Source organism: Drosophila biarmipes, chromosome 2R (assembly GCF_025231255.1).
Source record: "Drosophila biarmipes strain raj3 chromosome 2R, RU_DBia_V1.1, whole genome shotgun sequence".
Classification (NCBI taxonomy): Eukaryota; Metazoa; Arthropoda; class Insecta; order Diptera; family Drosophilidae; genus Drosophila; species Drosophila biarmipes.
In genome coordinates this window covers 23,376,123-23,391,000 of record NC_066615.1, presented here as the reverse complement: position 1 = coordinate 23,391,000, position 14,878 = coordinate 23,376,123, and the positions used below count along the sequence as shown (strand labels likewise).

Genomic DNA, 14,878 nt, shown 5'->3' with positions numbered 1-14,878 from the left:
GAAAATCAAAATATAGAAAATGTTTTTAAGTAGGACTAAGAAATTAAAGGGCTCCCTTGACAGTATATTCACTTATGTATGTTTAAGCATTAGTTTTGTAATTTAAAAGTGAGAAAACGGCATGATGATATCTAAGGTGTAAAGCAGCGGCGCCCCCAACCACTGTTTATCACTAACTTGTTTATATTCTTTATAGGCTCTTTTGTCAACGGATCCACCAGCACCAGGTAGGCAGTGTTGTCCTGTAAAAATTAAAACAATCAGATTTATAATCCAGTTTGCAAGCGAACTATGCTATTGGTAGACCTTAACAAATTCGATTTTGGCGAGAAGTCTGCGGTGGGAAACCAGACTAAAGAAGTAGGCTATCACCTCAGTTGACCACGCCTCACCGTGCCAGGGAGCTGTGTAGGCCAGGCGACCCTGCATACACAAAGGGGGCAGCACAGCAAACTCCTTTTTTAAAAACTTGAAATCTTTGTGGGACACACACATGACGACCCCGGTGTCGATCAGTTCTACGTCAGTGGTCTGCCTTGGGCTTGTTGGGCGGTGTCGCAAAACTTTGGCTCTCTCCCATACACCGGTCTTGCTAGATCGCACTACACACAGGTAATTCTTGGCGATTAGCCTCAATGGGATAGTATACTTCTTTGAATCTTGACTTTGGTAGTACGTTCTGGGGAACAGTAAGTTCGACGATTTCTTAAAATTACTAATAATATGTATAATTGTATTAATAATTATCTTACTGCATATTGCAAGACATCTCCCAGTATTTAGGAATCATTTCATCGTATATCCACATCTTGAAACTGTGTGGACTGTCAACCTTTACCACCTGGACTTCGAAGCGTTCCTCCAAGTTAAGTGTGCTTTCAACATCGCGAGCAGGCAGCTTGAATTCTGAGTGAACACAAAGTTCGGGGTAATCGGAAAGCGAACTTTGATTGACCTGAAATATACAAATTTCAAACTTAAATATAGAGAAAATTAAGTAACTAAATCTTACAACATAACTTTCTGTTTCTTCTTCTCGGTTTCATCGGTCATCGTCAGACCTTAACCATACCGCACAATACACATCAGATACCTTTAAGTTTCTTAAATTTGCTTCCAGTTCCTTTGCATCGACCACTGGCTCTTGTGGCGGTTTAGCCTCTGCAGAATAAAGATTTTGTGTTTTGGGTGTGTTTTGGTCATCTTCCTCAACTAAATCTACAGTTGCCACTGCACTTTCCAGTGCCGGGTGTCGGTTCTGCTCCAGTGTTTTTGGTTCATACTGTGATAAATATTGCTGAAAATAAAAATTGTAGGAAAACAAGGCTTAATATCCTAATACTTACAGCAGATTTAAGCAATTTATTTTGGATGCCCCGTGGGCTAAATCCGTTTAAGTTGAGGGCTCCACGGTGTGGTCTGCCCTGCTTAATGCTCCACTTGTTGAAGTTGTATTGCGGAAATATATGTGTTGCGAAATAATGATTCTGAAAGGTTTTGTAGATCTGCATCTGCACCTGCTGCTGGCAGTAATAGAAGGGAACTGACTGTGATCTGGCGCTGGGAACTCCCACCACAAGGGCCCCAAGTCCGTAGCCCAAAACCTGTGATTAAATAAAAATAAAATTTACGGATGAGGCTGCCTTCTGTGTGCCTACCGAAACAGTATCCGGAATGGTGCGCAGGAAGAGTTCCACGTCCTCCAGTTTGAGAAATGGCATAGAGAAGCCTGTTAGGTAGAAGTAGTTGTCAACAAGCTGTTTTATGGTCTGGCAAGGACACGAAGCCACTAAGGAGCGCACCACGTCCTTTACAAATCGAAAATCCCTTCGAAAATCCATTGCGCGCTGGGGATCCATAAAATGGTTATTCGTGATAACTGTAAAATAGGGTTGCCAAAATACCAGTATCTTAACATCGCACTTATCGTTTTTTAAAGATATATTTTTAAATATGGCGGCCCACCTCAAAAGTATGCCACAGTCCAGCGACGATGTATCGATAAGCAAAGCTCTGTAAAGTTAACAGTCCAGCGACTGTTAGCTTTCGTCAATTTTCAATTTTCGTTCATTGCCCGCCACTTTGAAGATCGCTTTCGGGGATCGGATCAGTCTCTGGCTGGATATTCACGGAGAAGGTAACAACCGCGGCTTGCAAGGTGCCCTCCGGGCTAGGGGGTGAAGTGATTTGAAAAGTGTTTTCGAAAAACCCGCATAATGGTCTGCAAATCGAGTGAGTCACCTCATTGATTATGCAAATCAGTGAGGTGTTGTGACAAATCTTGGCTTAGGATGATGACGCGCGGTGAAATAAAAGGTCTTATTAGTTACGGCGAATGAATCATGTGTAATGCAGACACAAAACCGCAGTTGCAAAGATCAGCTCGGCTCGGCCCACACAACATCCGCAGTGAAAACAAGTTTTAAAACATTTAACGAGCGAAGGTTAAAAAACTGCACAAAACGGCGCCCACGGGCAGTGGCAAAAAATGTAAAAAACTCCGCTTTGTTTTAATGACGTCTAGAACGGCTAATAAATTGATTGAGTTGCATTTGATAAATGATTAATTTGGAATGTGTTCGACCTGTGACATCATCGAAGTTTTAAAAAGCGATTTCCAAATGCCTGGTGGGCAGACCGCGAACTGGTGTTCAGTGCCCTAGAAGGCAAAGCCACCAGATTGTGGAGCTGTTTCCAAAGGCAACACGATCGGAAAATGTTCTTGCTGACCAGGCGTGTTCAAAAAGTGTCGTGTAGGCCAATGTTTACCCAACTGGGAGTTGTGTTCGGCTTGGGGACCGTTCCCCACCTCCAAGCCCCGCCATTTGCATGGAATTAAGGCGTCTAGTGTTTCCGTCCCCTTCCAGAATCGCTATATTTGCATTTTTTATTGCCAATTACCATTAAGTAATCCATCGATTAGGCGAAATGCGGCGATTAGGCCTATCTCCGGAGCCCCAGACCGTTCACGAATGCAAACACCGTCCGTCTGGATTCATTCGCTCGCCGATTTGGCTCCGCCCATCGGGCTTTGCTTATTCGCTTTCCACTGTTCGCGGGCACAGGGGCGTAGATGCAGAAGGGCCGAAATGGTCGAGGCCTCTGAGCCAATTGGTAAGGGGTCAGTTCTGCTATTGAGGACTCCAGCCGATTCTTGGTACCCATTAATTTTCGTTCGTTTTCCCGGGTTGATCTCACACAAGCGCTATGTACGCCCGGGTGTGTTTAATTAAATTATTTGAAATTACTGAGTCGTGCGGGGCTCTGCTTTCTGTCTCCCCACCCGGAGCCCCCCCTCCGAATCTTTTGTTGTGTACACGATGTGGGCCAGTCAATTGTTTATGAAGTGCACAGTGGGTATATGGAGCACACATCCCCATGCGACCGGGGTATCCACTTCGGCTGGGCTATTGTCCATGTGTCTGTGAGCTGTTCGTTTAAACATTTTTCAGTACACAACTAAATTCTGCTGCTGTTGTTTTTTCGCGGATGCTTCACAAGCCCACTTCACCATGAAGTCAGCCCCGTCCACATCTTCATAGAAATCTACAGCCCCATCTCCGCACGCATCCATCTTAATTATGACTTTTTTACGATGACAATTTTTGGCTGAGCTTGGTAAAGTTGTGTGCCCAAAAACTCCAGTTGTGGACTGGCGACCCCGATCACGATCGCTCTGTCTGGCACTCGGATATACACTTCCCTTTGTTTTTCAGCCTCCGTTCGAGGGGTAAAAACTGCCGGTCGCAGGTCTGTTGTTTATGAAGTGCAGAGAACGAACTAAATTAAGTAAACAAATTCTTAGGACTGGCCATAAACCGATTTTATGGACAAGTAAATTTGTTTATTATATTCCAAAATCGCCCACTCCCCGATCATTTTGCGTAGCGAAAGCACTCTCAAGGCTGGAAGTATTGGCAAGTAATAATTTGGACTTTCGACTTTAGAGATATTCCGGGGAGGTACAGAGCCTCGTCTGCTCCACTTATCCAGTTCATAGTGTTGCTAAGCTCACATCCTTCTCACGATATTGCAGCCTATCACGAAAGTTCCCCTCTTGTTTACGCATTGCTCAGTGGGGCCTTGTTGGGACTGATTGGAGTTTTCGGCAGGGAGCGGTGAAAGCGCGGAAGGAAGCTATCTTCGGCATGACGAAGTGCGTACACCCTCCACAACACACCAGTTCTTGGTAAAAAATCATAGTTAGGAATTTCTGTAAAAAATATGTTTTCGCTCAGCCTTACTTTCAGGCTTAGTTTGAGAAACATATATTTTGTAGAGAGTCTTCCGTCTTAGTCAGCATTCAGGGTGTATAGCGTGAACTTGAAAACATTCTTGAACACCCATTCCGTATAATTGCTATTTATACCAGCGCCTGCCATTTGTCCCACATGCAGCACAAGTGCACACTTTATTCGATTTTATTTCTTTGAGATCCGTCGAAAAGCCTCAGATACTGCAGCTGTGAGTCGTGCAAAACTTCCGTTTAGTGCAACTGCGTGCTTTGTTTGCGCTTTGCCTCTGCAAACCGGAACGACCAGTTGTCTTCTGGCCGTCTCTGGGCCCATTCCAGACCCGGGAGCTGCGAAGAATGCGCCTCCTCAGATGGCAGACTCTGGAAAACGATTCTGCCAACGTCTATTACGCCATTCTGTCAACTGTCGCCTAAGACTTAGGCCTGAGCCGGGTAAACAATAGAGTTGTTTGTCAATTGCTTTTACAAATAGCCTGCTGGCCAAATACTCAGCACACACAGAGACCCCAAACAGTGGGCCAATTAGAGGAGGTGATTGTGCGATTCTGTTTATCTTATCAGGCCGAACTTGCCACGGGGGTCGTTTACAATACCAATTTGTTGGGAAGCCAAACGAGTTGGGGGAAGAGCCACATTCAACGGCCGAGAAGATGTTTCCTGATTACCAATTCGTTGGCCATTGATAAATAATCAGCAGTGGCGTATTCAAATTAGCCAGCTTTCGAGTGTGATTAGCCGATTTCTCACACATTTCAAGAATCAGAGAAGAAACGAGAATCCCCCAGAAGATGCCGCCTTGAAATTTACGCAAGAAGCCGCCTATAAATCTTGCGGTTTCAGCGCTCCTCTCGACTGAGCCGCCCCCAGGGCTCCATTGAAACCCACAGCCCAGAAGAGTTATCAAAGCGTAAAGCGCAACAAATTGATTGCTAATTGATACTGATGTGCCGATTATTTTATGATGATTCTTTATGATCGTTAGACGTTGATACCCGCACCAAACCTGATTCAAATTGTGGATCAGTCCGGCGAAGTGCTGCCCCTGCCCCTGGCCACTGCCGACCTTGTCTTGTCTTCGCTGGGATTGTTATAATTTAATAACTACACGGGGGAGCAACTTAAGACCGAAGGCGGTACCACAGAAACCACTTAAGACGCTTTCTTTAAGTGCCCCCAAAACGGAGATTTGCCCACAAACCTGTAGGGCAGCTTTCGGCTCAGCCTCACGTCCACTTCGTGTGAAAACCATCGTAGCATAAAGCGATGTCAAATGCCGTTTTCTGTGCGCGTCCAGTTCCAAGCCATTGTTTTAGCCTTTCAAGGTTTCGGGGACCGACCAGAAGTCTGGCGGGGTCAGAAGCAGAGCGAGCGATGCGGGGTCTTGCATCACTTCACTTCAGACTGACCGTACTCATCCGACGCGTGGGCTAATTAGCCAAGCGCCAGCCCACACAGACGTTACTCATCCGCTCCGTTGCCACTCACTCTTTGCAGACCACCACATGGACAACTGCGGCATCATCGACCTGCAGGCCCATCTGTCTACGGCTCTGGCCAAGCAAGACATCCGACAGTTCACGGACGCCCTGGACAGAGGAGCCCAAGCCGACCTGCAGGACGACCGCGGCGCGAACATCTTCGAGAAGGCGCTCTCCACACCGGGCTGCAGGGACTTTATAGAGGCCTGCCTCGACCACGGCAGCCAGGTCAACTACGTGAGTAGTGGATCCAGAAGCGGAGATCGCTCCCCAGCTAACCGTCTCTCGTCTCTCCAGATCAATCAGAAGCTGAACAAGGCCGCAGTCAACTATGCCGCCGACTCCAGGGATCCCGGAAACCTCGCAGCACTTCTGCGACCCCGTCCGGGCCAAAAGGTCCAGGTGGACCGAAAGTATGCGCAACTTACGCCACTGAACTCGCTGGCCAAGAATCTCACAGAGGAGAATGCCGCGGCGGTACTATCCTGCATGCAGCTTATGCTGGACTACGGCGCCTCGCCCAACACCGTGGACCAGGGCCAGTTTACGCCTCTGCACCATGTGCTCAGGAAGAGCAAGGTCCAGGGCAGGAAGCAGGAAATCGTCCAGCTCTTTCTGGCGCACCCGGAGCTGGACATTGACAGCTATCGAAAGGGAGAGGTGCGCCGCCTACTGCAGGCGCAGTTCCCAGAGCTCCCACTGCCGGAAGTGCGCCAGACCGGACCGGAGATCAACAGCCAGACCCTTCACCAGACCCTGGGCGAAGACGAAGGACTGTTCGAGCAGCAGTTCGCAGAGTACCGGCAGGACAACCAACTCAGCACCCACCAGGAGGAGTACTTTAGTCTGCTGCAGCAGAGCATCAAGAAGGGCAGGCAAAGAGCCTTCGAAGCCATTCTAGCGTCTGGCATCGACATCAACTCGATGCCTCCTAAGCCTAACGAAGCGAATCTTGTCGAGACGGCCGCCATCTTCGGCAACTGGCAAGCCCTGGAGCGACTGCTGAAGGAGCCAAGCCTGCGTCTGACCAAAGATTCCAAGCTACTGAACGCTGTTATAAGTCGTCTCGAGGAACAGCCATATGATGAATTCAACCACCAGCGCTGTTTCGAGTTGCTCATAGAATCCGATCTCGTGGACATCAACGAGGCCGACTCAGGGCGTCTGACGCCCCTTTCCTATGCGGTGTTAAATCGCAATACTGTGGCGATGAAGAAACTCTTGGACAACGGCGCCTACATTGGCTCCAAGAGCCTGTTTGGAACGCTGCCCATCCAGGACATGCCACCCGAGGTTCTAGAGGATCACTTCGACTCTTGCATCACCACAAACGGAGAGAAGCCGGGTGAAAGACACTTCGAGATCATCATCGATTACAAGAACCTGATGCTCCAGGAGAGGGGTTCTGGAGCGGGCCAGCCTCCCGCTCCTTCCAATCAGCTGCACGACGAGATGGCCCCAATCGCGTTCATCGCAGACTCAAAGGAGTTTCGCCACCTGCTTCAGCACCCGCTGATCTCGAGCTTTCTTTTCCTTAAGTGGCACCGGCTGTCCGTGATCTTCTACCTGAACTTCCTGTTCTACTCGATCTTCACCGCCTCCATCATCGCCCACACACTCCTGAAGTACCACGAGAGCGATTACACAGCTCTCACCGTTTTATTCGAAGTACTCTCTTGGATGGGGATCGGCTACCTCATAATTCGGGAGGTCATCCAGTGGGTTATGGCTCCAGTACGGTACTTTTGTTCTATAACAAACGACATGGAGGTGGCTCTGATAATCCTATCCATCTGTACCTGCATTGAATCCAACTTCGACAAGGAGACGCAGCGCGTCCTGGCAGTCCTAACCATCTTGCTGGTCGCCATGGAGTTCTGCCTGCTGGTGGGCTCCCTGCCAGTGCTCTCCATTTCCACCCACATGCTCATGTTGCGCGAGGTCTCGGGAACCTTCGTGAAGAGCTTTGCCCTCTATTCGATCTTCGTGCTGACCTTCACTCTGTGCTTCTACATCCTCTTCGGTAAAGCAGAGGTGGAGGGAGCGGACGACGGGGACTTCAACACCTTTACCAAGCCCATCGAGGCCCTGATCAAGACCATTGTGATGATGACGGGCGAGTTCGATGCCGGAGACATCAAGTTCACGAGTATCTACACCTACCTCATCTTCCTCCTATTCGTGATCTTCATGACGATTGTGCTGTTCAACTTGCTAAACGGTCTGGCCGTGAGCGATACCCAGGTGCGTCCATCTGAACTCCTATCCTTAATCCTCGGCTCACCCCCTTCCCCCAAATATTCAGGTTATCAAGGCGCAGGCGGAACTGAACGGCGCCATTTGCAGGACCAACGTCTTGAGTCGATACGAAAAGGCTCTTACTGGCCACGGGCGGGCTGGGTTTCTGATGGGCAACCGCCTCTTGCGGAGCATCTTCCAACGCCTGATGAACATCTACCCCAACTACCTAAGCCTCCGCCAGATTACTGTGCTGCCGAACGATGGGAACAAGGTGCTCATACCCATGAGCGACGCCTTCGAGCTGAGGACCCTCAAGGGCAACGACCAGGCGGGCTTCCAGAAGTTGCCCATGAGTGCGAATGTGACCCATAAGAAACTGCTGGATCCTCCGCTAAAATTCCTGTCCTGCTGCTGCTCCATGCTGAGCGGAAAGTGCTCCCAGGTGGACGCGCGGACGGTCAAATTGGCGCTGGCGGTGATCGACAAGAAGAACAGCATAGAGCAGAGCCGAAAGCAGGAGCAGATCAAGGACGCTCGATTAAAGCTAATCGAGCACCAGCTGGAGCAAGTCTTACAGCTGCTCCAGGACCGAAACTGACGACACCCTTATTGTTTTGTAGCTACAGTATTTATTAGGCTAACCAAACTGAGATTGATGTGCATTTAACATTCAATTGAAAGAACCAATTTAGTCGGAAATTGTTTTTATTAACATACGAGTAATGAAGTTGAACAAAACCCTTAATAATTGTCAGTAAGTAAGTAGTATATAATGGTTATATAGACAGTAAATATTGTATAAACGAATATCTTTACTGTACCATTTGTACCCGAGTAAATATTTAATTTCAAATGTTAGATTTACGCTTGTTAGAGTTTTCATTTAGCTATTCCCTTTACTTGGTTTTCTTTTGTTTTGATTTGATATGATTCGGTTCAAAATGTGTGTTAGTCACATATGGTTAATGGGTTCTTAATTTTTATCTTCTGCGTTTCCTCGCCTATCATAGTTTTTAAGTCAGAGCTGAACCGAGCGTAGCGGACCAAATCGAATTTCGTGGACCTACGGGCTAACGAGGCAATCAATGGCAATGGAAATCCGAGTGGAAATTTATGCAAACTATGCGTTAATTTGTTAACAATTTTCAGCCTAATTATCGGTTCCAGTGGTGTCCGACAGCAGCGTATAAAAAGCTGGGGGCCGGATCTCTGACTTGATCCGCTGGAGCGTATATGGAGCGAGGGGAGCGCAGGCAATGGTCAAGCTAAGCTAGAATACGAATTATCATTAACTTTGGTTTGACTAGGACTAGGACTAGGACCTTAAAAGCGGCAAATTAAAATAATTGACTTAGTTCTCGGAGCGCGTTGAACAATGCTACGATTTCTGAATCCGTTTGTGTTTATGTTTGGCTCCTGCTCCCACTGGTTTATTCGTCTGCTATGCTGCTGGCAGCGTGACGGGTGAAACGCTTACTCCTACCGTTCGTATATACTTTAACCTCAACAATAAATACGTATATAAATAAAATCGTGTGTTCTGTAAGGCATGCCTAATTAAACCAGCCGTATTGCTAACTGTAGGTATATATTGTGTACTTCATGTGTTCCTGCGACATGCACCCACCCTTCGCCCCATCCCGGGAGCTCATCCTCGTGTCCTGCCTGCGGTGCCGTGAGCTTTAAATGCATAGGACTCGGTTCTGTGCTCCTCTGTTCGGTTTCACTTGGTTCGATTTGCTGTTGGCCTACTGGCTTGACTTGACTGGGAGCAAAGCATCGTCTACTGCGACTACGAGTTCGCCTCGGTTATATCTAAGAGCTAAGTTTGTCGTTAATCCCCCGGCTTCTGCGCGAGTGGCCTGCTGTTAATTTGAGTTCTGGTTGCGGTGACGGCGACTCGAATTTGCGTCTATATAATTGAATATGCCTCATTCATTTTATTGTCGTTATACTCTATGACTAAATTAAACACCCACATTGCAACGCTCCGAATGGTCTCGCCGCGCTCTGTAGTCGTAATATCTTTTTAACCGATTTCTGTTAAAGATAACTAAAGTTAAAGCTTTTCTCTTTTTTGCATTTTTTTGACTTTTCGTGGTTGGATGAGGTTCTATTGCTATTTCGTTACCATTATCATAATCGTTTTTCGTTTATGTACAATCGAATACGAGTACGTACCAATGTTAAATATCACTTAATTGACGAGTGTTTGGTTTCTGTCTGTTGTTGGTTTTCCCTTCGTTAACAATTCTAATTAAAAGTATGACCTTAGTTGTTTTATTTTCTGTGTAAAAATTGCAGTTAAAATCACAATTAAGTTGTTGTGTGTTCATTTGGGTATTTGTTCCTGGAGAAAACGATTAGTTGGTACCATAGAATTTCAATTTACTATCAATCGCTGTCTGATTGTCTGTTGTTAAGTTATGAAAGTAGAGTAAGAGTAGCATAGGCCCGACTGGAGACGGGTGGAGTGCCCTGAATGTGCGGGTGTGCATAAGTATTCCGGTATCTGTTCCTGTTCTCCCGCGCGGAGTGTAAACTATCCACTGTCCAACTCCTCTTCTGTTCGATGTTTAAACGTAATGCGATCACAATGGAGACTTAAGAGAGAGAACAACACTTAAAAAGTAACAAAACAAGGCGAGTTTCTTGGAAACTTGGCCCGACCTAACCATTATCAAAGTCGTACAAAGGAGTCGAGTGTATAGTAAATTGTAAATTATTTTGCTAAAGTAGAGTTCTTGTGGAAGCTTGTCGGTTGTTCTTTGTATAGGAGAGCACACTGGTTGCGTCTTGGTTTTGATTCGCTTGTTCGGCTATATTAAATCGGAAACAAACTTAACTAAATTCACAATCATAAAAGTCATTTCAAGTGGTACATAGGTAGGACTGCTGATTGATTTCGGGTTTCCTTGGATTGGTTTGATAACGATTTCGATTATAGTGCACAGTAGTGGCTAGGTCCCGACTGGGCCTAGTTTGATATAAATATGTGAGCGTGTGGAGTACAAATTCACTTGACATGGTTTTGGCTTAGTTATTACTGCTCGTTTGGATGTAGAAGAGAAAGAGCGAAGGGGATCGGGAGGAGCCATAAGATATGTACAATACAATATTATGATAATAATAATCAAATCTACTAATACTTCGCTTTTGTACTTCGAACAATCGGTAATGGATAATATTCTCTATCGGAATCGTATTGCTAACCGGCAATTTCATGCTCTATCGTAACGAAAAATCTTTATAAATATTTCAATAAATTGTCTCTAACTAATGTCATATGTCTGTAACTACGGTATTAGCTCTTTAGTTTAAAATACTTCCTTTGGCATATGTACACAATGTATTTAGTTGCTACCCACATGTACCTTCGTACAAGGAGGTCGATAATTGAGAAAACAAACACTACAGTTATGAGCCTAGTTCTAACCGCGATAGTTAGCTACACATGTAATGCACGAGTATGCAGCACTGCCAATCTCTATGTATTGTATAGTTCAAAAACAACCTTCGAAAATGTTCAAGAAAGTCGGCCCACGGCAGAGGGAACACGTGGCCGTGTGCAACACCTGGCCTCCATTCTCTCCTTGGTGGGTCAACCGATCTGACTACGACTAAATCGGGCAGTAAACTACCGACCACTCTCCTCTTCCTCAATTCTGATTGTGACAATAACCATGGTGATGGCGGTTCCGACTCTTCCGGAGTTTTGATTTGATTCGAGTACTACAACGGTTTAATGCACGTTCTTGTTAACATAGTTAATATTGATTTCCTCCTTAAATTGATATTGTATGTATAAATCTGGATAGCTCCGTATATGTATATGTGTATATATGTATGTATATCGTATAAAGCGACTAGTATATAATTATATAGGTAATCGACTATGATAACAAAGGGGCGGACCCCATGCCTAAGCCTAAGAAACTACGAGTTCTGACACAAATGCACACAGGAATCGGCATCGAATACGCACTCAGACTGGAGGTTGTCAGCTTGGACGCCGCGCCGACGGCCCGGCTGCCGATGCCGCCGACGACGACGAGGAGGACGAGCTGCTCCTGGCGCTGCTGGTGCTGCTGCTGCTACTTTTGCTGCCACTGCTGGAGCGGCGCTCCGAGTCCCGCTGCGGAATGTTGACCGGAGGTCATCTCTGTTTGTCTGGTAGTGCCTCGTCCAGCGCTTTTGCCTCCTCCTCCTCACCATCCCGGTGGCCGCCAGTGGCCTTGTCGGGATTGTACTCGTAAAACACCTGCGATGTGTCTCCTTGGACATTCACATCGATGGGTGCATCCACGTCCTCGATGGCTGCCGCGGAGTGAGCAGAAAACTCGGCGCTGAAATCGCCGCGCGGCGGGTCCTTGGGACTGTCCACCATAATCTGCACTGTGGGCATCGAGCACGTGTCCATGGTGCTCTCTACCGAGCCCGTGCTGATGCGTATCTGAGGCGGCGCCTGCTTGGCCAGCCTCTCCGGGCCACAGCTAATACCATGTCCGTTTCCGTTGCCGGGGGAGGACGGGCTGCTCTCATCCTCCTCCTTGTACTCCTCGCTCTCGCGGTGCACCAGCACGTGGACCAGGGTGGCGTTGTCCGGACGCAGACTGAGCGAGTGCGGATGCGTCTGCTGGTCCGGCGACGGCCTGGTGACGATCACCTCGGGGGCTGGCGCCTCGGCTGGAAGGCGGCAAAAGAGGAGAACTTTAGTGGGCTGCTCGGCAGGGAGATGGCAAGTACAATTCACACATACAGACAAAAGCGTTCTTGTTTACTCTTAAAGCGCTTTGTGCTGACAAACCTCTTTCTAGGGGCGGTTTCTTGCGTATGAAACTAGAGGCGCGCTTACGTGAGGGAGCCGACCCACCCCCCACCGCCTGGTGTCGGTCGCTGTCGGAGGTGGCTGCTGGGCCACACCCAGTGGCTGGGGCGGAGGCGGGGGAGGAGGTCGTGCCAGAGGTGGAGGCGGAGGTTGAGGTGGTGTTGGTCGTGTTGTTCATAGCAGCTGTTGTGGGTGAAAGGCACGCATTAGTGTCGGGCATTCGTGGTGGCACAACGCACAAGTACGAAGGTTGTGTGGACAGACAGGTAGGTCAGATAGACAGATAGATATAGATATCGATAAGATATAGATATAGAGATAGAGAGGTCGCAGCGAGTAACAGTTGATGAGTCTAGAACGTAAGCTTATTACTAGGAATGCATAGAAATTGGTTTCGATGGAATGCATCTGATGGAGTCAAAGCCACAAACATGTGAGGTTGATACTGACTGAGATTCAGATAGTGGTGCAGAGGTGGCTCAAAGTGCTGGCCCTTCGGGCGGTGGCTATGTACAGAGTATTTACAAAAAACGAGAACCGTGAATGGACTGGTGGGTGAGGGCGGTGGATGGCGTTGGGTGGTGGCTGGGGGATGGTGGGTAGCCGGGTCGAGTGGAAACTGGGTGGGTGAGAAGGCACTTGTCAATAATTACTTTTTCTATGTACTGAAGGTGAGGTTAAGCTGTCATCGACAGCATCCTGATGACGCAAAAAGAAATTATAAAAGCTTCGGCGACGACTTGCTCTAGGCGCTTCCACAAATATGCTACCGCTAATAATAGTAATAGTTTAGTAGTTGGAATAACAGTAACAATCATAAGCATAAATTTCATTTATCTGGATGTAGAATGTTGGGTTTAGGTGGGTCGGTTCACATATAAAGTCGAGGATTGTTTCGCTTCAACGACAGCTGCAATTTTTTGACGAAATAACAAAGGAAAGAAGGTAAAGCTTTCGACACTAAAGAAGCTGTACATCATTATGAATGGCAATGCACATCGATTCTGGATGAGTTTTAGATTTAGTCTTGGGGTTCCAATTACCTGGTGACATGTTCGGTAAGCTACGTTTAAACTAGATGAGAGTACTTATTGATAGCCAAACTATGTTAACGATCTAGATTAGGGCAAGCAACCAATCAAAATGAACTCAAATTGCGCATTCACGTGTCCATCGGCCATTACGAGTACTTTCGGCGAGACGGGTGAGGTCGGAATGGGTGGATCTACGGATTGGTTTCAAAGGAATAGGCCGCTACTTACAAATGATCGTATTATAGGCAATAACTCGAATGTTTTAAAACTGCAATTAGCTGTGGTTCTTGTTCTGATAATTGTTGGATAATAGTTGCCGTAGAGAACTTCTGAAGGCAAATGAGTTTTTGACAGACTTTGCTTGCGTTCGCTTAAATGAGCTGAGTTGAGTTGAGAGTCGAGATTGGATGGAGATACTAGATAGAATACGTATAGAGGTCGACTGGTACGAGTACTGGATAGTTGGTTGAATAAATACAAATACTTAATCTAGCTGAATATACAACGAGTATGGATGAATTATAGTCGAGAACTAAAAACGAAGTTGTTAAGATTGCTTGTTGCATTTGTTTTGAGACTGATATTGGTTTTCGTATAGGTTTCTGATTGTGGTCTTTTGTAAGATTTTAGATTGTTCGTAAGTAGTAGGTTATAGTTGCCAGCTAAGCTAAGCAGCTGATGGATGGGAGGTTGCCTTTACCTAGGTAATTCAAGCCACTAGGCTGCGAGCCACTTCTGAGAACGGCAGTGACCATGTCTGCGAGCAGGGACTCATAGTTTAGGGAGATACAAGAGGATTTGCTAGAAATAGGGCTTAAGTTCATATACACTGTGGACACACAAAACGTTAATTTATCGATGCAGATCGAAGGTTATGTTCTTGTTGCATGTTATACGTATGGTGGCATGAGCATGGAAAGCCTTTCGTTTCGTCTAAAAATTGCATTTCAAATTCATCGCAGCCATGAAACACAAACATACATGGAATGGCTACGTGTCAGTGTGTGTTTGTTGTGTGTGAGTTATGTGTCAGTGTGGGTGT

At 46.8% G+C, this 14,878-nt stretch overlaps 3 protein-coding genes across 3 annotated transcripts in view; 1 reads left to right on the top strand and 2 right to left on the bottom strand.

The window, feature by feature from the left end:
- Positions 1-205: 205 nt before the first annotated feature.
- LOC127011025 (uncharacterized) lies at positions 206-1,841 on the bottom strand. The gene is made up of 5 exons (XM_050887808.1): positions 1,659-1,841; positions 1,347-1,604; positions 1,094-1,282; positions 753-955; positions 206-242 (listed from the first exon to the last, which is right to left on the bottom strand). The coding sequence occupies exons 1-5, from the start codon at positions 1,839-1,841 to the stop codon at positions 206-208; spliced, it is 870 nt and encodes a 289-aa protein (XP_050743765.1).
- A 245-nt stretch (positions 1,842-2,086) lies between these two features.
- Positions 2,087-8,832, top strand: LOC108022450 (transient receptor potential cation channel protein painless). Its single transcript, XM_017091357.2, has 4 exons — positions 2,087-2,137; positions 5,750-5,970; positions 6,031-7,977; positions 8,039-8,832. Exons 2-4 carry the CDS (start codon positions 5,758-5,760, stop codon positions 8,570-8,572), a joined length of 2,694 nt encoding a protein of 897 aa, XP_016946846.1. The 5' UTR covers positions 2,087-2,137; positions 5,750-5,757; the 3' UTR covers positions 8,573-8,832.
- Positions 8,662-14,878, bottom strand: part of LOC108022447 (sodium channel protein 60E) — a 31,726-nt gene continuing 25,509 nt past the window's right edge. The window contains exons 28-30 of the mRNA XM_050888032.1: positions 14,537-14,637; positions 12,734-12,985; positions 8,662-12,660 (exon numbers count right to left, since the gene is read on the bottom strand). Of these exons, the coding sequence (XP_050743989.1) occupies positions 12,131-12,660; positions 12,734-12,985; positions 14,537-14,637 (883 nt within the window). The 3' untranslated portion in view covers positions 8,662-12,130. The remainder of the gene's footprint in view (positions 12,661-12,733; positions 12,986-14,536; positions 14,638-14,878) is intronic.